General features: G+C 35.9%; 1 protein-coding gene across 1 annotated transcript in view; it reads left to right on the top strand.

The window, feature by feature from the left end:
• WASL (WASP like actin nucleation promoting factor) overlaps positions 1 to 10,981 on the top strand; it is a 71,894-nt gene extending 60,913 nt beyond the window's left edge. Inside the window, exons 10-11 of the mRNA XM_012762069.2 lie at positions 4,396 to 4,504; positions 8,354 to 10,981. Coding sequence (XP_012617523.1) covers positions 4,396 to 4,504; positions 8,354 to 8,415 — 171 coding nt within the window. The 3' untranslated portion in view covers positions 8,416 to 10,981. The remainder of the gene's footprint in view (positions 1 to 4,395; positions 4,505 to 8,353) is intronic.
• Positions 10,982 to 24,506: the final 13,525 nt, after the last annotated feature.

The following is a 24,506-nucleotide window of genomic DNA, read 5'->3' as shown; positions in this document are numbered from 1 at the left end:
AAAGGTTTATTCTTTTGTTTTTTTTCTCTTGCTATTTAGCTTTTTAACCCTATGGATATGTTAATATTTTTATGTACAGTAAAAATGCACAAACTTTTAATTCAGTTTTGATAATTATCTGTAACTGTGTAACCCATACCTAAAATATACATCATTTCTGTCACCTCAGAATGTTCCCTCAGGCCTTTTCTCAGTTCTTCCAAAAACAATCACTGATCTAATCGCCATAGATCAGTTTTATCTATTCTAGAATTTCATATAATTTTACAATTCATTGTTCTAGACTTTACTTTTAAATGAAAGGTACTTTAATTTAAAGAAAAATTCTTATTAAACTATGGGAAATTAAAAATAGCCCTACTTTAGAACTTGGCATCCAATGGGAAAAAAAATAAAGAGGAAAAAAATGTAAAAAAATATATTAAAAAATTAAATAAAAAAAATACCTCTACTTGATACCAACTACCATCACTTTGGTAAATCCAGACTAGTAACTTTATGAAAACTAAATCATATTCTAAAGTGTCCATGTTTTGAAATTTGGATTAGTAGAGAATCAGACTCAGAAAATTGAAAGAGTTCTAATAGAATTTCTGACAGTAATGGCAGATAATTTAGGATTATCTGAATTGGGTGAGATGATCATTTAATCTTCTAGAGGTTAGAAAATTTTTTTCTATAAAGGATCAGGTATTAAATATTTTATTTAGGCTTATAGTCTCTTGTCACAACTGCTCAACTCTACTGTTACGCCACAAAAGCAACCACAGACAGTACCTAAATGGATAGGCATGATTATGTTCTATAAAACTTACTTTTGGACACTGAAATTGAATTTCATATAATTTTACATCACAAATATTTTTCTTTTGGTTTTTTGTTTTAACCATTTAAAAATGTAAAAACCATCCTTAGCTTTTAAGTTGTAAACAAACAAACCAGGGGGAAAAAAACAAAAATCCAGAGGACAGGCTAGATTTGGCCCATGGACTATAGTTTGCTGACTCCTATCATAGAGCCTAACCTGTCTACATTTACATACTTTCTTCTGAGCCTTTATATGTAATGTGTTCTACAGGACTTAAGGTAGGTAATGGATGGTAGATTTTTCTGTGAGAAGAATGAAGATAACAGAAGGATATTTTAACTGAAATTATTTCACAATGTTAAGGAATTAAAGTAACTTTCTAGATCTGAGACACATTGGCTAGGAGGAGAGTGATGAATAGGAAACAATTAATTGAATGAAAACATTTAAACTTAGCATAGCATAGATTTAAGAAGTATTTGAACTTTAAAGTACGTCTAGATCTTTTCTTTACATGTATTCAGAATGGCAATCATTTTTGCTCCCTTTTGCCATTTAGTTCAGACTGAAGGTTTCCCAGGATGGGTTGAAGAACTTTAAAGAGTGGTTAGTGGGGAGAATTAATGTCAAAATGATCACAACTTAGGTGAATAGCAGGTTTTCATAAGGTCATTTACTGTCAGCTTTTGCCTTGGAATCATTGCTAGCTCCTGTGTCATTCTCATTCCCATATCTCCCACTCCTAATCTACCTTTTTGCTTTTCCTTTTCTATTTCCTTTTTACAAGCTTTTGGGTTTTTTTCCTCTCATTTAGCTATAATAAGGTGATATTTTATTTTTAATGAATAAAGTTGAATCCTCTTTTCTTAATTTAAAAAGTTGGTGAGTTAAATTTTCTATTTACTCTCACCATCATTTCTTCCCATCTCAACCCACCCCTCCTACCCCCCACCAAGAAAAAAAAAAGAAAACCAACCCTATCAGTTGCTCTCTAAATTTCTTTTAGAGAGAAAAATATTTCCCGTTCTAAGTGTAGAATAGTAGGCCATTTTTATCCTAGATGATCACTTTCCCAGCCAGGCACATTGGCTCACACCTATAATCTCAATGCTGTGGGAGGACTGCTTGAGGCCAGGAGTTCAAGACTAGCCTGGGCAATGTAGCAAGCCTCTATCTCTACAAAAATAAAAAAAAAAATAACTGGATGTGGTATATTCCCCTGTACTTGGGAGGCTGAGAGGGGAGGATTACTTGAGTCCAGGAGTTCGAGATTGCATTGAGCTATGATTGTGCCACTGCACTCCAGCCTGGGCAACAGAGCAAGACACTATCTCAGAATCATTATCATCGTCATCACTTTCCTTCTGATTGCATTCAGTGTATTATCATAGAATGCATAATCAGTACATTATTGGCATGTTATACATGTGATCTGAGTCCACAATTTTATGTTTCAAAAAAATAATCATTCTGTGGTTGAAATTTCTCTGGCTGTGTTTCTTTAAATATGCTGTCTAAATTATCCATTCTGTGATGAATATGAAGAACATAAAACATAGATTTACTTTAAAGAGCTAGCAGGAGGGTATGTAAGTACTCACCTATTTTGAATTTGAATAATTGAAGTGTTCATAGTACTTCAAAGTACTTGGACAAGTACACCTTGTAAGTACTTAAAAAAATGTGTTTGTTAATGTGTGTTTTTACTTTGTATTATCTCCTTTATATTATCAGATTGCTTAAAGGTAATCTAAATGTCCTGGTTGCTTTTATACTTCTTTGAGAGCCTTATACAGAAATACAAAGCTCTGAAACTATTTGTGTTATCTTTTTCATTTGTGGCATTTCTATATTGGTAACAGTTAATACACAGTCCCTGAAGCATAAATACTAATGAATGAGTTTGTATTTTCTGGGGAGCTACTTTTTCTTAAAAAAAGAAAAATAAAGGTCTTAAGTCCAGAAAGAACAAGTAGTATTAGGAGAAGAGTTGTAAAGACAAAATGCGGTTTGTCTTAATAAAAAAGTTTGTCTCAATAAAAAAAAATAAATTAAAAAATTAAAAAAGTTTATTTTAATAAAATAATTTTTTGTGGGAAATGATTTAGAATTTCAAATAAATAAAAATATACATTTAAAAACTTAGGTAATTATTTGGTACAGCTATGCTATTTTATCTTTAATTATACCTTTAATTATTGAAATAAGTAACTCACACAAGCGTGCACACATGCACACACACACACACACATACACACACACACACAATTATACCTTTACATGGATAATAAAAGTCCATAGACAAAATTCACAAAATGAACATGTAAAAACAACTGCTCATTCTGGTCAAAGTCCACTTAGAGCAGCAGTACTTTCTAAATTGTATTTTTTTTCCCCTGGAAAAAAAAAACAGGGAAAACATCTATAGGTTTCCTGTATTCTCTCTTTTTTAGTATGAATGTTGGAAGCAAGAGATAATTTTGTATGGACTATTGTCCTGAGAAATTAGATTTTAATGAGAGTCTATGTTTTCTGAATGTAGTTTGGACTAGATGGATTTACTTCAGTTAGGGATAGTTGCCTTATGAGGAAAATACATTTTGAAAGCTTCTCAACTGATCTCAAAAGTTATACACTATGAGAAGGGAGGTTCATTTTGAATTACAATATATACTTATTAGGTACAACTTTAAATTATATGAGGTATAAATATAACATAAACACATAGAGCTGAATTTTCTAGGAGAACGTAAGTTTCTATGGTTGCTCTTAGATATCTTAAATAGGCATCCCACTTAACAACTCTAGGAATGTAAATATTACCCTAGGTTTATAAAATATGCCCTTTGGTAATAGTTTTTAAAGTTTATCATTTAAAGCTTTGTATGCTGGAATGAACAGAAATAACTTAGCTGCAAGGGCAAGTATCATTTAGGCAAGGATTGAATTGTTAATCTAAATATAAATATTGATTTGGAAATGTATCAATGGCTTATAGACTAAGAAGAAGAGGAAATATTTCTTGAGTAATTCTTTTAAGACAGCAATTTATTTCTCTTTATTTAATCCAGTCTTGGGCTTGATTCTTTTTAATTTTCTTTTAAGATAATAAGTGATTCTAAGATAGTAAGACTTTCTTGAAACAAAGATTCTTTTTTTTTTTTTTTTAATTCTTTTTTTTTTATTTTGGCATATTATGGGGGTACAGATTTTAAGGTTTCAATAAATGCCCATTTCCCCCCCTCCCCCCAAAAGTCTGAGTCTCCATCATGACCATCCCCCAGATGGTGCACATCTCACTCACTATGTATGTATATACCCGCCCCCCTCCCCCCTCCCACCTGCCCAATACCCTATTACTGTAGCACCTATGTGTCCACTTAGGTGCTACTCAGTTAATACCAGTTTGCTGGAGAATATATCTGGTGCTTGTTTTTCCATTCTTGGGATACTTCACTTAGTAGTATGGGTTCCAGCTCTAACCAGGAAAATATAAGGTGTGCTATATCACCATTGTTTCTTAGAGCTGAATAAAAGATTCTTTACTAAGGATTTTTTATTGAGTTTTGCTAACTTTCTTTTCCAAGGTATCTGATGGCCAAGAGTCTACACCACCGACACCTGCACCCACTTCAGGAATTGTGGGTGCATTAATGGAAGTGATGCAGAAAAGGAGCAAAGCCATTCATTCTTCAGGTATTTGTGTGTGTATGTGTGTGTGTGTGATTTATTTGTTTAATAAATTTGTTTGATACTCTATTATTTTTGTTTTATGACTGTCACTAACTTTCTCCTCTCAGAAAGTCTGAGAGGAAAAATTAGGAATTTTGTTTTGTACATACTAAATTTGAGATACTTATTAAAAATTCAAATGTAGATGTTGAGTAGGCATTTGGTTAGGAGTCTGGAATTCACAGGAAAGGTCTGAACTGTTAATATAAATTTGCATGTCAATAAGATATACATAGATGGTATGTATTTGAAGTTGTGGAACTGGATGAGATCAAAGAAGTGGATTTAGATAGAAAAGAGAAGTCTAATAAGATCTGGGGGTTGGATAGTGGTATCTAGAAGCCAAGTAAAGAAGTTTAAAGGAAAATAGGGTGATCATCAGAAGTTCAAATGCTTCTGATAAATCAAAGATGAGGACAGGGAATTGAGCTTTAATTAGAAGGGTAGAAAGAGAGACTGTGATTATTGGGACCACCTACTTTATTTCCTTTATGGCTTAGTTTTGACAAGGTTTCTGCCCATCACTAGAATTGGTAGCAGAACTACTTGTCAGTTGTATTTTTGACACCTTTTCTTTAGAAACAGTCATTAAAGAGGGCTTTGTTTTCCTAGGTTTGTTTTATTATTCTAAATATTTATTTAGAACACATTTATCTGCTGGTTTACATTATTTTTATTAGCAGATGGCCAAATTTTCCTGTGAAAAATGTGACTTTCTGACCTGATTCATGCTAAAAAGTTAACTAAACTTTAAAGACATCACAATTGATACTGAAAATGCTATTAAAAATATGGCTACTTAAATTGAAAATTGTTTATAGGCCATTTTCTCACTCCACCTTTATCCTCAGGGTAGGTGTCAGATAACATGCAGCAATAATTTGACATCAGTATTAAGTCTCAGCTTATGTTTGTACATTTGTCTCCATACCACTGAAGACACTTGAAGGCAGGAAAAATAGGTCCTTCATCAATGTGTCATTGAATGCATACAGCGACTGGCACGGAGGAGCCTTATGGCAAAAGTTTGAGATGGCAAGAATTAAGAATTCTTAGAATTAAGACTGTTGAGAGTAAACTCAGGTAACTAAACACCAAGAAGTTTAGGCTGAATAGGAAAAGATAACTTCAGATATGGAAAATGCTCAAGAAGAATCTTGATAGCTGCTAATATCAGAGATAAAGAAAAGATCCTCATTCTGTCTAGAAGAAATGTAAGGTTTCTATAAAATATATGATCATGAGGAAGCATTTATTGTGTTCTGATGTCTGTGGGTTCTGCTAAATACTTCCCTACAGTGAGGTTTTTTTTTAAGATATAATTAATATTATATAATAGTCATGATGATGTAATGAATAAATAGCATGCTTTTTACTTATTTCTGGTCCCATTTCTTTTAACTATTATTCCTATGGTAGTACCTGATCATGGAATTATTAGCTACTTCTCTTCACCATGGATGCTGATAAATTCCTATTTTTGTCACTTTGCAAATGGCAGCATAGTTGGGTATACTGGATGCTTTTCATCCAGGTAATTTTGTGAAGCATGTCTAGTAACTTTGGGGTTGGGTATTATTTCCCTTACTAGTAAAGTAAACATAAAAGTTAACACAAAGTCAATAGAACTTCTTTCCAAATAAATTCTGTAACAATTTAGAGCTCACCACCAGATTTAAATAAGTAAAAAGTAACTATTATTGTTGTAATAACTTAGTTGGGTGCCAAGGCAAGTTATCTGGCTTCTGTTAATTTTCAAGTTCTAATACTAGCACTCAAGTACTTTATAAGAATTTTATAAAAACCTTCAAACAATCTATTTTATATGGGGAAAATGAACATCTAGCCCACACGTAATATCACTCAGATGTTATGGGCTCTTTATCATTGTCAAGTGCAGTTGCTTAGCCACTATCTCTCTGTACAAACTTGGCCTTTTATGGCTTTTATGAAGTATATATATTTAAGAGGTTAGTAATTATGGAAAGTTGATATAAAGTAGAAGTGTGCTCATAGAATTTGATGACATCTGAATTTTTATTCATTCATTGAACAAACATTTATTGAATAGCTTCTGTGCAGCACTGTTCTGGTATTGAGAACACAATGATAAATGAGACAGGCAAAATCCTTGCTGTCATGGAGCTTATATTCTAGTATGAAGACTATTGATCCACAAGTTAAATAGAAAAATTTCAGGTAGTGGTGAGGGTTATGAGGAAAATAAAATGGAATAGACAGTTACTGATTGTGAGGAAGGGACATACTTTATGTATAGGATGGTGAGGAAAGAAGAGGAGGTGTTTTTTGTGGCACCTAAATGATGAAAAGACTCAGCCAAACAGAAGAAATTGCTACTGCTAAAGCTCTGAAGCAAGAGTAAGCTTGGAAAGTTTGAGGGACGAAAAGAGGCCATTTACCAGAAATAGTGAATTGAAGGAGCGGGCATTATGAGAAAAACTTGGGAGAGGAGGAGAGAGTAACTGGACAAATCACATAGGGTCTTGTAGAGTGAGGTAACATCAGCTTTTATTCAAATAGCAGTGGTCAGCCACAGGAGAACATTAAGAAAGGTAGCAACATATTTTTAAATCTTAGAATTTAAATGTTATCATTCTATTTGCTGTGAGGTAAGTAGACTATAGAGTTGCAATAATCCAAGTAGAGTATGATGGTGGTATGAGGAATAGCAGTAAAAGTGATGAGGAGGAGCAGACCTGATGACTGGATAGTGAAACAAGAGGAAGCAATTATAATTTCTAGGTTTTTGGCCTATCACCTGAGAGGATGCCATTTATTGAGAAGGAGCAGACTAGGGTGGAGGGGGAGAAGAAAGTTGAAGAAGGAGATAAAACTTACGAAGTTTTGAGTTTGAGAATCCACATGAAGGATACAAGGCAGTTGGTTTCATGATAGGCAAGTCTGAAATTCAGATAGGAGAACCCAGATGTGATTAACACATTAACAGACATACAGGTTGAAATTTGTTTGGTAGATACTAAGGCAAAAAGACCCAAATGTTTTGACTCCTATCTTAATCTTCACTTTACTTTTGAATGATCAAAGCCCTCCCCAAGTAAACCACTTGTGATTTGTCAGTTATTCCATCGCAGATGCAGGCTATCTGGAGCAGTCTTTAAATTTGAGATTACATTGTTTAAAACAGGCATCTTCAAACTACAGCCCACAGGCCACATGCGGGTGTTTTTACCCGTTTGTTTTTTTACTTCAAAGTAAGATATGTGCAGTGTGCATAGGAATTTGTTCATAGTTTTTTTTAAACTATAGTCCGGCCCTCTAACAGTCTGAGGGACAGTGAACTAGCCCCCTGTTTAAAAAGTTTGAGGACCCCTGGTTTAAACAGTAATGCATTTTTATATCATCTAGCACTCTTTAGCCAGATGAGTCAAGTTCCCATGTATATATGTGAGTTGGAACATACTTCATGTAAGACTGATTTTAATTTAATTTCAGCACTTTCATAGAATGGACTGTCCCAGATTTGTAACTGTTCAATGTTGTATTCACTTCACAGTGTTTCAAGTACCAGTATTGCCATGGATTGGTTTCAAATAACCCTTTGTATAGAATTTTATATATGTGTGTGTGTGTGTGTGTGTGTGTGTGTGTGTGTGTGTGTATAGTTCTTTAGATGTATGTTATAAAATTTATTTTAAGCTGTTTTAGTAATCAGAGTCCTCCAAGAATCAAACAGTTTGTCTTTTAGGAGTTAATAGGAGAACTCACTCAAGAATTATCTAATGTCATTTTATTTATGAATATATTTTAATTGTCTTGATGATTTTTTTCTAGATGAAGATGAAGATGAAGATGATGAAGAAGATTTTGAGGACGATGATGAATGGGAAGACTGATCTATATATTATATATATATTTTTAAGGTGAAATACTAAACACTACTTTCTGTCTATGGGTTCTGTAAAATTATCATGTAAATGTTCTACCAATTTGCTGTATATTTTTGTTGCCTTTTTTGCTTTTTTTTTATTAATCTGTGCAATACCTCATTTAATCTGTAAAGGTTTGTCATAATCCTCTACAAAGCTACTCCCTGTTATTGTGTGCAAGTTTACACCACAATGCTCACTTGACTTGTGAATATTTTTCATTCCATCAACAAGGGAGTTTAAATACTATATGTGAGACTGACAAAAACCTTAATGTAATTTAGTTATAATGCCAGAAGGAAAACACTATTTTCATACCCTACTTTTTCTGTACCTAAATTTTCTTATAAAAATCTAGTATAGCACTACGTTCTTTTTTAAGTGATGCAAACCTTAGTTTCTTTAGCCCCTTCATTTTGAATACAAAGCTACATATGAATGTTGAAGCTGACAGATTGCACAGTTCTTTAGACATCACTACACTGATGCAGTTTCTCAAATTTTAGCAATATGCTCTACATAAAATCACTACAGAGATACTAGTGGAGAAAATCAGTAACACACCTCTTATAGCAATACTGCCTGTTATTGGTACAGGAGTGGTATGTGCAGGCTGGATTCATAAGGAACCCTATATACCTATTCGTGATGGAGGTTATTTTTATGCTATAGCAAATGTGGTAGGCTCTTTTTGACAAAAATTCTAAAAATATTTTTGGTATTATTTTGAAATAGAAAAGTTAATATTTAAGTTGGAGTTTAGGGCGCTTGGGGAGTAGTTTCGTTTTACATGAACTGAAAAGGGTATACATTTATGGTTATACCAATATTTGGTTAAAAATGCTTTACAAATCAGAACATTATTGAAATCATGTGGAATTTAAGTATTTTTATTTTGCAGTTTGTATGGTTTGAGGTTAATCTAGTTGGCAAAGAAATGCCATTGCCAATGTTAGGTTCATGCTAACGCTGAACCTAACATGCCATAATTTTTATTTTGATAATTTCTCAAGGTTTTTGTCAAGTATGATGTGATGGGTTACATTTTTCTTAAAAGATTGGTGGTCCCAATGTCAAATTTTTTTGGAACACATAACTGAGTGATAGATTTTTAAAAATAAATTTTACAACCTGCACATTTGTTATGCATACTAAACGGTGTGTTAAAATTAGGGTTTCCTTGCCTCTCTACAGTACACTAATCTGCCTAAAGGTGGTTGTTTCATATTTATAGTGCTAATTATCACACCTACCTACTTTAAATTTTAGGTAGAAAATTATCTGATTTAAATACAGACATATTTTTCTCACATTGAGTCATATACAGAATGTAGTTCCAGATGTATTTCATTACTATAGTCACAATATCCAACTAAAAATTATGCTATCTAGAATTGTACCGACCAAAATCTAGTATTGGCATGATCTTGACAGGCTGGACCTGCAAGATGTGGCTTGAATTTTAACCAGTTATCACATAATCTCTAGTGATCATGCATCTAGTTATCATAAGAAATAATTTAAAAGGTTTTATTGCTGAAAGCAGTAAGTGGTGCAGTAAAATAGTTAAGTTATTCAAAGAATGTTACCTTCCTTGCAAGAGTAATTTAAGCACATGGGAAAGATTCTAGACTTTTTGTTTCTTGCAAAAACAGTGCCCTCTGCTGCTAGAAACCTTTTTCTGCTTACTATCATTTTTACTGTGGCTTGAGCTCAGTGAGTCTGGTGTGGATGAGGCTGAACAACTACTAACCAATAAAATTAGGAATTTGTGTAAATGATAAATGGAACATTATAATTATTTTAAATAATGTTAAACATTTTCTTTTTTTTCCCGACATAAAAAATTTTAAATTTTCTAGAGATGTCTTTAAGGTAATGCCAATTTAAGATCTCTTTTAACTTTTGGCCAAGGAATTCAGGATTTTCCAGCTAAATTTCATATATAAATATTTATCTGGAACTCTCTGAGAAGAGAATATCAATTCTTTGAGCTAGAAACACAATTTTAAATAAGATGAATATGTAATTTGCCAAACGTAATTACGTTTATTCTTTTTTCTTAAAGAAAAAGAAGACTTTTTGTTGTTGTTACGCAAAGTCTAAATTACTATTGGTTGAAACACAGCAGCTGTGGAATTCAGTCCAGGCAGGAAGACTGAATCCACTTTACCAAGTAAGATAAAAGGTTGCATGTTTCAGTCCTCCACCATCTTGCACTCTGGGCAGCACTATACCTGTGCATTGTCTGAAAGCCTCCCGCATATACTCCAGCTAAATGATTGTCTGGTAGCCTTCGCGTTTAACAAACTAGCATGAGGCTTTTTATATCTAAATGCAACGTGATAGACAATTTCGGCTAGCCACATATTGTATGTATGAGATTCATAAAGACTTTCAATCATTTCATTTTCAAACTGAAATTTTGTTTAGTATGTGAATTTTTTTTGAAATGTATAGTGAATAGGATGTTGCACTGGTGGCAATTCATCATGGAGCATAATAAAATTAATTTGACCCAAATAGCAAAAAATAGTGTGTTTTTATTTGTTTATTGTTAAGAGATCACAGTGCGTAAAAATATTTCAAACTGTATAGCAAAGGGTTCACAGCAGGGAATGATAATGGTTGAAGTTTTCAGCAGACTGCATGCCCTGAGAGTTAGAGTGTGCCATTAAATAAACATGGTGAGCAAAAGAATGTTACACCCTGTTCTATTGGGAAACATGACAGCTGCTCAGTGGCTCCCCTGAAAGCCACTGCTGTGGCATACAGAGCATTCGCATTGCAAGGTCAAACTGTTTGGAATTCTTTCATGTACCAAAAATATTGAAGTTTTTAAATGAGAATGATATTGGAGTTTACTGGTAGTTTTAGTAAATACCCAATATAGCAGTTTGTGTGGGACATAGATACCGTTTAATAAACAGTATCTCTGGTGTTCATTTTAAACAGGAAACTCTATTTTTGATAAACAGAATTTTCTGTTTCACTGCCTTGGCACAAGTGGGTGTCTGAAGATTAAACTGAGTTATGGAATCCAGTGTGTAGGATGCTACAAAATGCCTTTTAAGAGCTTTAGCCAAGTTTAACAACCGTTTCAAGAATATTTTTTTCTATTAAAAAGTTGTTTCTGTTATATAAACATAAACACTTAAGAATGTATTAAAGTCTTAAAAAAATATTTTTAAAGAGAAATGTGCCTCGGAATTGTTCCTGCCATCTATTTTTCTAATTAGCAGAGATTCCTGAAATAACTCTGTCTTAGCAATGAAGTTCCTAAAGGACAAGCATAGAGATAAGAACTATTTATAGTACAACAGAAAAATCCTTTATGGAAAAGTTGGGAAATTTTACCTTGCCATGTTTGTTTTATTTATACTGTCACATCCCACATCCAAAACAGCATTCTTTTATAATCTGTTGGTCATTTATTCATGGATTCTTTTTTTAACTTTTTAAGGAGCCACTGGGAAAAGGTATAGTATTAATAAATGGACTGTTACAAATGTGCTGGAAGTATACTTTGTAGCTAATGCTAAGACTGCCTTTACTTCTTCTATATGTGATAACTGGTAGCCCTCCATTGCTGTGAGGAGCCTACTGAAATATTTGTCTTTATAATAAAATGTGTCCAGATTCATCTACCATAGCTTTTAAAAAAATATGTATAAATGATTATACTAACTATTGATACTGTATTTACTTTTACAAAAGTCCAGTAGAAATCAAAACTGGTCACTGCATCACCATCAAGATTGACAAATTAAGGTATGAACAGCAATTATTTTGAGTAAAATATAAGATAGTAATTTATAGGTGGTTTTCAGTCAGATATTTGTGTATTGGAGAATTTTAGTAAATTCGAAGTGGCCCCTGAATTCTTTAACAATCACCATAATCTCCTACCTTAAGAAGGGTTTTTTAAAAAAATTTTTTATAGAAGAGAAAGTTCAGTTTTAACAGTATCAAATTACATTACGGAACTTGAACAAAACACATTATTTTCTGTCTTGAATTGGTTGGTCTATCATGACCTAAATTTAGTTTTATCTTAGTTATTGCTAGTTATTGCTGTGGGAGGCTTTTCATCCAAAGCTAATTCTAAGGATTTTTTAAAGCATCGTGTCACCATATTTAAACAGCTAATTATTAACTAAATATGTGGTTTACATTAAGATACAACAATAGAGTAAGATAGGTCCTTAACTACTAACATCCTTTAAATCTAAAATACTTATTTCACAACTGAAAGACATTTGGAGACCATTGAGTTATATCAGAACAAGCAGGCATGTGGATACCACCAAGCTCATGCTCTGATTTCACAGGTGGGAGTACCATACAATGGAGTCGTTGGGCTTGCCCAAGGTCAGTTAGAGGTATCTAATGTTACAAGCCAGATCTGAGACTAGTTCATTTGCTCTTCATGCACCATAATGTTGTATCCTTTTCTCTGTTTTTCTTAAATTTAAGGATAAAGTGCAGATTTAGTTTTTCTTCTAAAAGATTTATGACTACATATGTCACCCTTTCTTTCTCTCATAACATCTGGGTGTTGATGGAAGCCACCAGCATCCTGCGCCCATGTCTGCCCAGAAAAGCTGGCTCACTTTGAGGAGCCAGTCTGTGACTCGGAAGCATGTGATTGTGTTTTGGCTCAGCGATGGCGGTCACTCTACATTGCCCAAGCATTTGGTCATCACAGGGTACTTCTGTCATTTAGTACTGAGTTGAAATGAGGTCGAGTTTTTCATTGTATATCAAAATTATTTTTGTTTCTTATGGGTATAAATAGAAATTGTCTTTGTTTAAACATAATTTTGTAAACCTTTTTGATCAACTTTTCTGACAGAAAATTAGTTTGAAAACATATTAATCTTTCTGAATAATTTTCAGTCAGCAGCTGCACTGTCAATTTAAAGACCGGGAGTTCTTCCAAGGAACACAAGGACAAACTGAACACTTTAAATGCAATTTCATGGCTTTATTATGAGAAAGAGGAGATTCTAATTTGGTTTCATGTACTTTAACCTTAATGGAAAAGAGGTAGGAAATTAAAACATGGATCTAGTGTTCATGGTGTTCGAAAAAACAAGTGAAAGTAAAAGGTATTATGTCTAGTTCACTATAGGGAAACAAAGCTGTTCATGTCTCAATTTTATAGTTGTCTGTAAAGCAAGTATAATTTAGCCCATTAAATCAGCTTCTGACATAAAAAGAAACAATCTTCTTTTTTAGCTAGAGTGGGAGTCTATAAAGAAGGCAGAGAATATAAAGAATTTCCAAGCTTTTGTTTTTTACAGATTGATGATTGAGAGAATGCTCAGCGAGTAGAGTTATTAATAAGAATGGTATTTGAATCTCCATTTTGAAGGATGAAAACTTTTAATAGGAAAAAGCTGATAAAATTATTTTTGAGTTATTGAGGTGAATGTATAACAGCCAAATTTTACTCAGATTATCAGCTAAATCTCAATGTACGCTAGACCAGCAGTCCCCAACCTTTTTGGCATAAGGGACTGGTTTCATGGTAGACAGTTTTTCCACGGACAGGGGGTAGGGTGGGGTGGGGATTGGTTTGGGGATGATTCAATTACATTACATTAATTGTGCAGTCAAACCTCTCTACTAATGATAATCTGTATTTGCAGCTGCTCCTCAGCGCTAGCATCACCATCTCAGCTCCACCTCAGATCATCAGACATCAGATTCTCATAAGGAGCACACAACATAGGTCTTTCCCACACACAGTTTACAGTAGGATTTGCGCTCCTATGAGAATCTAATGCTGCTGATCTGACAGGAGGCAGAGCTTATGCTGTGATGTGAGCCAATAGGAGCGGCTGTAAATACAGATGAAGTTTTGCTCGCTTGCCAACTGCTCACACCCTGCTGTGTGCCCAGCTAATGTTTCTATTTTTTGTAGAGATGGAGAGTTTAAAATGTAGAAAACTATCTATCCCAAGTGTTTGGTTTCAAGACCTAAATTTCCAATGGCATTTTTTTCCACAGCATCTTCTCAAAAGATAGAAACTACTGTACAATGTTGAGCAGAAAGCCAGAAGAAACAACAGGCTTCTGAGGCTTAAGGGGCTTGATTTTAAGTCTTCATTTACTGCTTCTCTTGAAAGCACTGCCCCCTTAAATCGCTCTCCAGCTTTGCCTTTTCTCTGATTTATGGCAATAACCTCCATTCTGCTTACTACTTATAGAAATTATCCAATACAATTTTGTTTTATAGTTCCTACCATTCCCTCTTCCCTCCCCTATTACAGCAATTGATAGTAACTGTCAGATGTTAAAAGGGTAGGGGACATATGAAATGCACAAAGGAGGATTTGGTTTTGCACATGCGGGTTCTATAACTTATAAGTGAATTGATATTGGAGGATGGGGAGCATAGTGAAAACTTCACGGATGTCTTGTAATAGCAGTAACACCTTCAAATATTGGTCCTGCTTTGTTGTGGCTATATTTTTCCCAGTCCATTGAAATGTTTTTCTAATAAACACTTTCCAAAAGGCACAATTGACACCTGCCCACTAAGTTCACATTTCCCCAGTGTAGAGTGTTCTCTTAACTTCCTCAGGGGGCCATCTTCTGGCCCTGTTTCCTTTCTACAAGACGGGGTGTTATATGGGTGGGCCCTCACCTAGTTTCAGACTGGACTACTTTTGATGACAATGATGAAGCCATTTAAAGGGACCTCCAAAAGTCTACTGGCTGTGCTCACCCCATCCCTAGGCTTTTCATCACTGAGATGTTTTCCTTTTAGGAAAAACATGTTCCTTTTAGGTAAAAGCATTCATTATAATACTAACCAGTACTTATTAAGTGTTGGGTACTTCATGAAATGTTTTATATGTGCAAGATACTCCAATTTTTCAGCTAAGACAAATGAAACTTCAATTAAATAATGTGCACAAAGTTAAATAGCTAGTAAATGGCAGGGCTGGGCATCAAACTCAAGTCTGTCTTAATAAAAACCCTTAACCAGGCTGGGCGCGGTGGCTCACGCCTGTAATCCTAGCTCTTGGGAGGCTGAGGCGGGCGGATTGCTCAAGGTCAGGAGTTCAAAACCAGCCTGAGCAAGAGCGAGACCCCGTCTCTACTATAAAATAGAAAGAAATTAATTGGCCAACTGATATATATATGTAAAAAATTAGCTGGGCATGGTGGCACATGCCTGTAGTCCCAGCTACTTGGGAAGCTGAGGCAGCAGGATTGCTTGAGCCCAGGAATTTGAGGTTGCTGTGAGCTAGGCTGACGCCACGGCACTCACTCTAGCCTGGGCAACAAAGTGAGACGCTGTCTCAAAAAAAAAAAAAAAAAAAAAAAAAAAAACCCTTAACCACTGTAGTACCCTGCCTGCCAGGTGGCATTAAGGCAACAGAGATAGTATGGATAAAAAATAAAAATGTTACTCCAATATCTTCAACTATAGAAAGCTTGGGATTTTTCCGCTTATAAGCACATGCAAAGACCCAAAGGAAAATACATTTTGTTTAAAAAAAAAAAAAAACCAAAACCCAAAAATGCAACAGAAAGGAAAATATAATCATAACCAGGCAGCTAAAGCAGCAGCCACTAAGGCAAGCCAAGGCAAATTTTGAGATTAGGACAGCCCCAGATTTTTGAAATATGTAAATAGAATGCTTTTTATAATTCCTCTTTGCTTTGCTCATCCCTGATCCTCATTCCTTAACTCCAACACCATTAAAATATTTTTTTTACATTTGAAATCTCAGATTAGGTAATTGGTATGTTTGAGTAATCCCAAGTGCTTCATAAATGATTACACAAGAATTTATTTGGAATTACCTCAGCGTCCTCTTTGTGAATTTGAAGTAATCTCTGCCAGTGTGTCTTCTTAAGCATTTCCTGTTTCTTTCATATTAACCCAATGGTGATTTTTAATTTATGGATGTCAAGAACAACTTGGATTTGTTTTCCTTTTTTTTTTTTTTGCTTATTTTTTTTAAAAGTTTGCATTTTTTAAAGACAGCTTTATTAATGACAGCTTCTAGGGTAACAGGATTGCCATCCACTCCAACAAGTTCTGACAGGTCAAGATTCCTGTTAAATTTTCTACACGTCTTTGCAAAGAGTCACCAAAAATTTGTGGCAGCATTTAGAGAAAGTTGGTGAGTATTACCTTGCTCCTCTTGAATGTGATATTTTCAGCCATCTGTTGCTTTTCTGCAGAGTCTCCATAACTCCCAATTGGTAACTTGTTGAAAAAGCAAGAGCTGCAGAAGATTGAAGTATAACTTCTAGAAAGACATTCACAAATAGATACAAATAAATGTATTTTCCCTCTGACTCTTCCCCTTAAATGTGATTTCAGAGGGAAAAACAAATGCTTCATTTTTCCAATTTTGCTTCAATGTAAAGTGTCCTTTTGACCTGCTATTTGTTGAATCATTTGTTCATGTGAATGTATTGGATTTTAATCTGTGGTGCTACCACTAACCCACCCCCAGCTTGAAGTGAAATTATTCCATGATCAATTCAGGAAAGATAACTTGCAAATTGTAACCTTAGAGTGACTAGATAATTTGTTTTTCTGTTTATGGAACAGGGATTGGATCATTGTGGATCAACTGAGATTTCATTCAGGGAGAGAGAAATTTAGCAGTGTGTGCTATGACTACAGTATTTTGATGTGAGGAGATTACCATCCTTTTCAGTTATGTGCCTAATTTTTAAAAATTCTAAAAATATGACTCCAAAAAAGTTGTGTTGCTTTTTAACTTGTAAAGATTATACAGTTAATTAGACAATGTTTCAATCTGGAACAAGTGATTAGTCATATAAAAATTATTCCAGAGTAGCCAGGGTTCAAAGAGATAATACCTTAAAGTAAAAACCTAAGCTTTAGATTGCAAATTTGTCTAATGTACTCAAGAGTTAGGGTTTTAAAGATTATAATAATTTTTCCCCAGGATGGTTTATTTAGGGAATAGGACTTCCGTTTTCCTGTTGTCGTCAATCATTGGCTTGCCCAAAGGCTCTCTGGGTGAAGCCTGCACAGCCACTCATGACTACAGCCTGACCACTGCCCCCAGCGCACACATAGGAAAGGGGTGGAGTCTGAGGGAGGAGGATATTTTTGGAACTCTGGCTTAAAAATGTGGCAATGTTAGAGTGAAATACTTTCATTGGCTGCTCCTTAGTGATATGCTCCTTGGAGCCGCTTAGCCTTCATGGGTAGGTCCTCTGCTGTCCTAGACTTTGGGACACATCTTGCCTCTATAACCTTGTTTTTCAACTATGAGCCTTTTTGATCAACATAAAAATTTTGAATTCAGAATAAATATTTGTGAGTAAAATCAAAATTGAAGACAAATGATTTGTTTTCAGCTTATATATAACAGGACAAGACATGCTTATATTCCTCTCCTGTTGCACCATTTCCAATGCTTCCACTCTGGAGACGCTTATTTTATAAGGAGCTCTAGGCCATTTGCTCTTTAACTATCCAAACAGGACCAGTGACTAGTACTCTTGTTTTATTCCTAGGCTCCACCTGTCCCATCTGAGCTACTCAGATTTGGAATATAGCTTGTCTAGCCCTTCTCCTGCCCTGCCAAGGGTGGAAGACAAATGCCTTAAGCCCCATTGCCAAAGTCTAGGTCACTGCTTGCTCTTGTTGAACCCCATGGTTACATGTCCCACACATGCACCCACCTCCAGCACCACCACTACACAAGGGCCACATGATAATGACTTTCCTAACTAGACATGCTTTTTATTTGCTGGCTGGATGTCTCCCCACATATATCCACCCAAATAGGCTCTGGGCTTACCCACCATTAATCCATGGATTGCTCCACAGATCTTGGTATCCTTCTTCAAGAAGTAAAAGCCATGGAATACAGCAATTCTATTAATAAGCAGTTGACTTTGTTGGGGAGCTTACCATGTTACCATAGAGTCCAGTAATATTACACACTAAATGTATTTGAGGGTAAAATACTTAACATTCTCCCTCTTTGGCTTGGAAATATTTTAATATGTCAACATGTCATCTAATTATATGGTTTTCAAAAATATGTCTTTTCTGTCATGAAGTTCCAAAATGAGTGACTGATTGGAGTGTTCTTCATAGCTGAGCAAAACCATTCATGTAATATCTGGTCATTGAACAATGGAAAAGGAGTAGTGACAGGATATTGGCATGTTTTCTCTTCATTGTTGAGTAGCTGATTGTTTCCATCTATTCAAATATATGTATTGAGTCCTTGTTGTTTTTAAGGCCCAAAGATAAGATACAGTGCTGGACTTCCAGGATATCTATCCAGTAGGATAGTACAAAGATTAAGACATGTATACAAATAGTATAATACAAGGCAAAATGTAGTAGGTACCAGAAAAGAAGTCTGGATGAGGGACCATGAAGACTCGGAGGGAAGAATGAAACAAATTTCACAGAAGTGAACCTTGAAAGATAAGTAGCTTATTTTCCAAGGAGATGGAAAAAAGGGCATTCTGAACTGAAGATAGCAGGAGCAAAAACAAGGAGGTGGGGAAGCCAGGATGGTGTTTGAGGAATAAGACCTGAGTCTCATGCTGACTGAAGGTGTTGAGTGAACCAGAGGTATTTTCTGTCTAGCATATCGTAGCCATTGTACAATATCAGAAACACAGAATGCTATTATCATAAAAACTACAATGCAAGTAAAGTATCTGTTCTAGGGGTCATTCATTCAACAAACATTAATCAAATGCATTTGACTCTGGGACACTAACAAGATCAGACATGGCTGATGTCCTTAAAGAGCTCAAGGCAAATACCCTGTTAGAACTTGTCATCAATGTTGAGTCTACAGAAATCAAAGACAGCTAACTGTCCAGTGGGAAGATGGGAGGGATGAGGGCAGAGAAAACTGTGCAATGAGTTATATGCAAGACTGTGGAATGTAGTAGGAGCAGGTTTTGGAAGAGGAAGATGAGTTCAGTTTTAAATGTTATGTTTGAGGTGCCATTTGAATGTGTGGGTCTAGAATTGTAAGGGTTAAATTTATGCTAGAGTAAGGATGTAGGAGTCATATGGTGTGAATGGTATTTAAAGATAGGTGGTTAGATGAAGTCACCCAGGGAGATTGTGGAGTAGAACATACACTCTATTGAACGGTGTTTTTTCCCCCATCTCCTTGGGTTAATAAGCTAGTCATCTCTCAAAGCCTTTTTTGAAGGATGAGTAGGTGTTAACCAGATATGAAGAGTGGGAAGGGAATTCCAAACAGGTAGATGGCATGTAAAAAGGTGTTTGTCAAGAGGTGGACATAACCTATTCAGTGAGCTGCAAGTTTCTCAGTACTGGCTCAAGCACAGGCTATGTGAGGACAAGCAATGGAAGATGAGGCCGAAAAATAATCAGGACATGTTATTCTGTAGAATACGGGTTACCATTAAAGAATTTTAAGCAGGTCACTGATGTGATCAGAACTGCATTTGGAAAAGTATCACTCTGGCACATTGATGGCAAATTGGGAGTGAAAAAAAATGGAGACAGAGAAACCAGTTAGGAAGCAACAGCAATAGTCCAGACAAAAGATTATCAGTGACTCAACAAGGGTTTTGTGGTGGTCAAGGAGAGAATGTACCATTTTACAGAGGGGAGAAAATTCCTTTCGCAATTATAACTTTAGGGTAGGTCCTGTTAAATAAAAGACCCTTTAATCTGCTGACCACATTGACCAGTTTGGATATGCAAAGATAGAGCTAGAACTGCCTTTGAGAGGAGAGAGCTGAATTTGCTGTGCATAATAAAGAAGAAAAATTTGGAATTCTCAATAGTAATCTAGGAGGGTGGTAATGAGGCAGAATCATGAGAAGAGAAGAGGAAGGAAGTGATACACTAGCAAAAAAATGCAGACCATGTGTGGGATTAAATAGCCAGTGGGAAAAAATCTCTAGTGGTGAGTTAGCCAGAGGATGTTTACTAACAGGGCATGTTCGATTTGAAGTGGTTTGTGTTGCTGTAATGTCAACCCCATATTCATTTCCCCAATTTTCATGCAATATTGAGTTTGTGAAATCAAGAAAGAGGGCTGATGTGGTCAATGTGGTTTGGAATAGGGGCATTAATCGTCGGTTTGCAAAGTGCAAACTTAGAATGTGGAGCCAAAGGGGACCACAAGCAGATAAGCCTCCCCCTGCCCACACTTCCATCCAGGAATTCTAGAAATTCTGCAGAAGACTTTGGGCTGTCAAAGATGGAATGAAGTTTTCAGTCTATTTTATCTGGATCTTATATATATATATACACACACACACACACACACACGAAATATTTTTTTTTCATGTCAAGTAAAATGACATACCAGAAGATGTGCCTTCTTTAACCTGAGACTTTGTAGACCCTCTGACTCTATCCCAGAGCAGCATACTCACGTTTTGAAGCATTGCACTACACTCTTCACCTTGGGGAGTCATACCATGCTACCCTACAGTTTGGTTTTCATCTCCACTGTCTTATGGACTTGCTCTGGCCAAGGTCAACAATTCTTGTTAATATTTTCAAGCATTAGGACTCACTGAGGCATTTTATGCTGTTGACTGCTCCTTCCTTAGTGCAGCTCTCTGTTTCACAACGTGACTCTCCTGGTTTCTCTCTGTCTCTGCTACTCTCTACAATCTCACTGAGTTGGTCTCACGGAAATCCCCACATCCTTACTGCCAGCATCAATCCCACGCCCACCATTCTAGATCCATTCAAATGGACAGGCACCTCAAACATAATGTATCTTAAATCCCTTGTCCCATTTTCTGGCATTTTGGGCCACCCAAATTCCTGGCCCAGCCAGGAATGCAGGTATCAACCTAGACACTGCTCTTCTGTTACTCCCTGCCACCAACATCTAACTAGTAACCAAATTCTGTGGCATTGATGCTTTCTTAGTCACTGTTCTCTGGGTTCTGACCTCCTCACACCTACAAAGCGTTCACAGTTAGAGTCTCTATCACTTCGTTTTTAGACCATTATACTGGTCTCCTAACTCGTCTTCCTGCCACCAGCCTGGGCCTCGCTGAATCTGTGCTTCTCCTGGTTACACAGTCATATTTTAAAAGACTATAAAAAACATCATGTCACTCCTCCTCTTGAAATCCTTTGGCTCTCCTCTTGGCTTTCATAATTAAGTTCACATTCCTTAGCTTACACTAAGTTGTTCAGGACAGGTTCCTGTGGCTCTCAGCCCAGACCAGCCTTTTTAAGCAGATATAGAAATTTTTACCAGATTTTTGAAATGCATCTTACTAATATGGGCTCCGTGGTTCAGACAGGCATCTAATTTGGCTGAGAGAAACTTGGTAAACATGACAATTCAGTCAAAACCTAATTTCCAGTTTTGGTGTACCACAATGATGCCACACAACTCTAGTCTATCTGGGAGATGGCTTTTTAGCCGTGACTTGTCAGCCAATCATTTCTTCTAAGGGCTTTTGCAAAAGTTAAAAGTTAGAATAACCAAATACTAAAGGATGAGCTGAAACAAACAAAATATATAACGCCAGAGAGAAGACTAATCAAAATAATTTATACAACAGTTACTGAAATTGCTGAAATAAAATGGGGTTGCTTAATGGCATATAAGCTGTCTTTCCCTTTTTGTAGAAAAAATAGTTATAGGTATGATCAAATATGCATTTAAGGGATTTAAAAAGATATACACTAAAAGATCATCAGTAATTGTTCTGCGTGGGTGGGATTATGGGGATTCCTTTTGTCCTTTTGTGTATATTTATGTTCCGATTTTTTTTAAATGATCACATACAATAGTCCTATTCTTACTCCACCCAAATTATCAACACTAGAAAAAAGACTGAAATATTAACTTTTTACCAAATTGTTGGTTTTACAGAATGACCTTGTCTTATGATTTCCAGCCCTTTTCTATAATACCCTGTTTCCTCAAATTGAAATGTCCTACCCCATTCCCCACCCCTATCACAAGATTTTTTTTTTTTAGCCTAGTGATTTCTCTCTTCTTTAAAAATCCAGATGAAGTGTGACCTTCTCTGAGAAGATTTCCTTTACCCCCATATCTGCTTTAGGTCAAGGATTAATGGTAAAATTTGGCTCAAATTCATCCAACACCTATTTTTGTACAGCTTGTGAACTAAGAGTTCTTCTGGGAGGGTTGATTTCCTTAGGATTCCCACTGCTTTGAGGTAGAGGACAATTTCTAATTTGTTCTTTCCAGCATAGAGGATAGTGCCTTGTACACGGGAGCCACTTGATAAATAAATACGTGGGTGCATGAAGGAATAGTGCATGCTCCCTCCTTACACTAGAGTGTAAGTTACACGAGGACAGGGGTTTTATTCCCTTTGTTCACTGTATATCTCTAGTGTCCAGAGGAGCATCTGGAACATGGTAGGCACTCAGAAAATATTTGTGGACCTTAAGTCCATCAATGTCAGTATCGTATTTCTGAGTTTTGTAAGTCTTAGATTAATTCTTAATGTTTTAGAACATGCTATTTGGCAATTTGTCAAAACAAAAGTTCCTCCCTAAGAGCCTTAGAGAAACAAAAAAGGGACAGTTTTAACTTTGTTGTGAAAGGAAGTTGTTATGAACGCTTTGCAAGAACATATTGATTTACCTGTGTCTTTAGTGCATCTGAATGTAGACATTGCAACCTGTTATTACCATTTCCTTTCACTCACTGGTAATAACTATCGCATGGCAGGTATTAAATCAAGATCCTGCTGACACTGAGTTATTAAATACCTATGGCAGCAGGGCTCATAAAGCAGAGTGGACTCAGCATCCTGGCCCTGTCGCAAAGCAGGATGAGCTGTACTTGCAGAGATTAATGTGCACATATTAATCACAGCCTAAACACTCTGTCTGCTCTTGGACTGTTTCCCTCCCAGTGAGTTGAAAGCTCTTTATAGAGGATGAACTAATTAGTTTTCATACCAGCTCTGTGAGTTTCCAGGGAGGATGAGCTAGGATCCCTGTTCTATGCTGAATAATGATCATCATGATACTTTGCATGTTCACAGTACTGGATTCTGAAATAACACATTCTAAATTTTTTTTTTCTTAGTGATAAATGTACCCACTTAGTATCTGATCATACCATACTTGTCTTATTATGGGCTTTCTAATATTTTGTTTTATAGATTGGAAGTGAAGGCCTGTATCTTAAATTTTGTGACGTCTCTAGAAAGTACATGTTGTTCTCTCCTAAGGCACAAAAGGCTCCAGCCTTTTAAAATGCAAAGAAGAAAACATGTTTCCTAATCACTCACTTGTGGTGAGAAGGCCTGGACAGTCTCCCCAGCCCTAACAGCACTCAGCAACACATGCTAGCCCTCTTCACTCAGGAGGGCTGCTGCACACCTCCCTTCTGGGATTCCCGCAGGGATTAATCAATGACCCAGTTTATCAGCAAACTTTTGCTCCTCTGCCATATCAGAATGGATTTAGAAGCTATCCACCTCTCACTCCTCCCCTTCGATTTACAAGAGCCCCATCCTCGCCCACATACAAGGGGCGGAGAAAAGGAAGGTCTGTCTTGTCTTTCTGTTCTAAATTCATACACACACCTTTTTAAAAACCTAAATTTTAGCCTTTGTTTCTTTGAACAACAAGAATGAACATAATTATGAACACTGATGGAAAGAGCTCAAAATAGTGAAATTACTACCAAGGAAATGGAAATCTCCACTGTTCTAAGGATGGGGAGCCTGTGGGAGATTTCTGTCCAGACAGAAGCAGAGAGGCGCAGTGACGCAGGAGTATAGGCTTTATGGTCGGGAATACTAACATTAACCTCTCTGTGCTTCAGTTTCTTTATCCGTAAAATGGGAATAGCACCTCTTAAGGCTGTTGTGAAAAGTGCATGAGACAACTTAGCTCAGAAAATGTCCATCACCCTCCCCCACCACATGGAGCCAGGGCGCTGACTTAGCTCACAGGACTCTGGAACCCTCTTTAAATGATTATATCAGTGATCCTTATTCGGTAAGAGAATGGCTGAACAGTAGAGACAGACTAAAGGAATGAGACTGAAGAACTAATGGAGAAATTTTCTAGT

The sequence above is a fragment of the Microcebus murinus genome, chromosome 9 (assembly GCF_040939455.1).
Source record: "Microcebus murinus isolate Inina chromosome 9, M.murinus_Inina_mat1.0, whole genome shotgun sequence".
In the NCBI taxonomy this organism is placed as follows: domain Eukaryota; kingdom Metazoa; phylum Chordata; class Mammalia; order Primates; family Cheirogaleidae; genus Microcebus; species Microcebus murinus.
The sequence above is the reverse complement of the archived record's forward strand: the minus strand, read 5'-3'. Positions and strand labels throughout refer to the sequence as shown.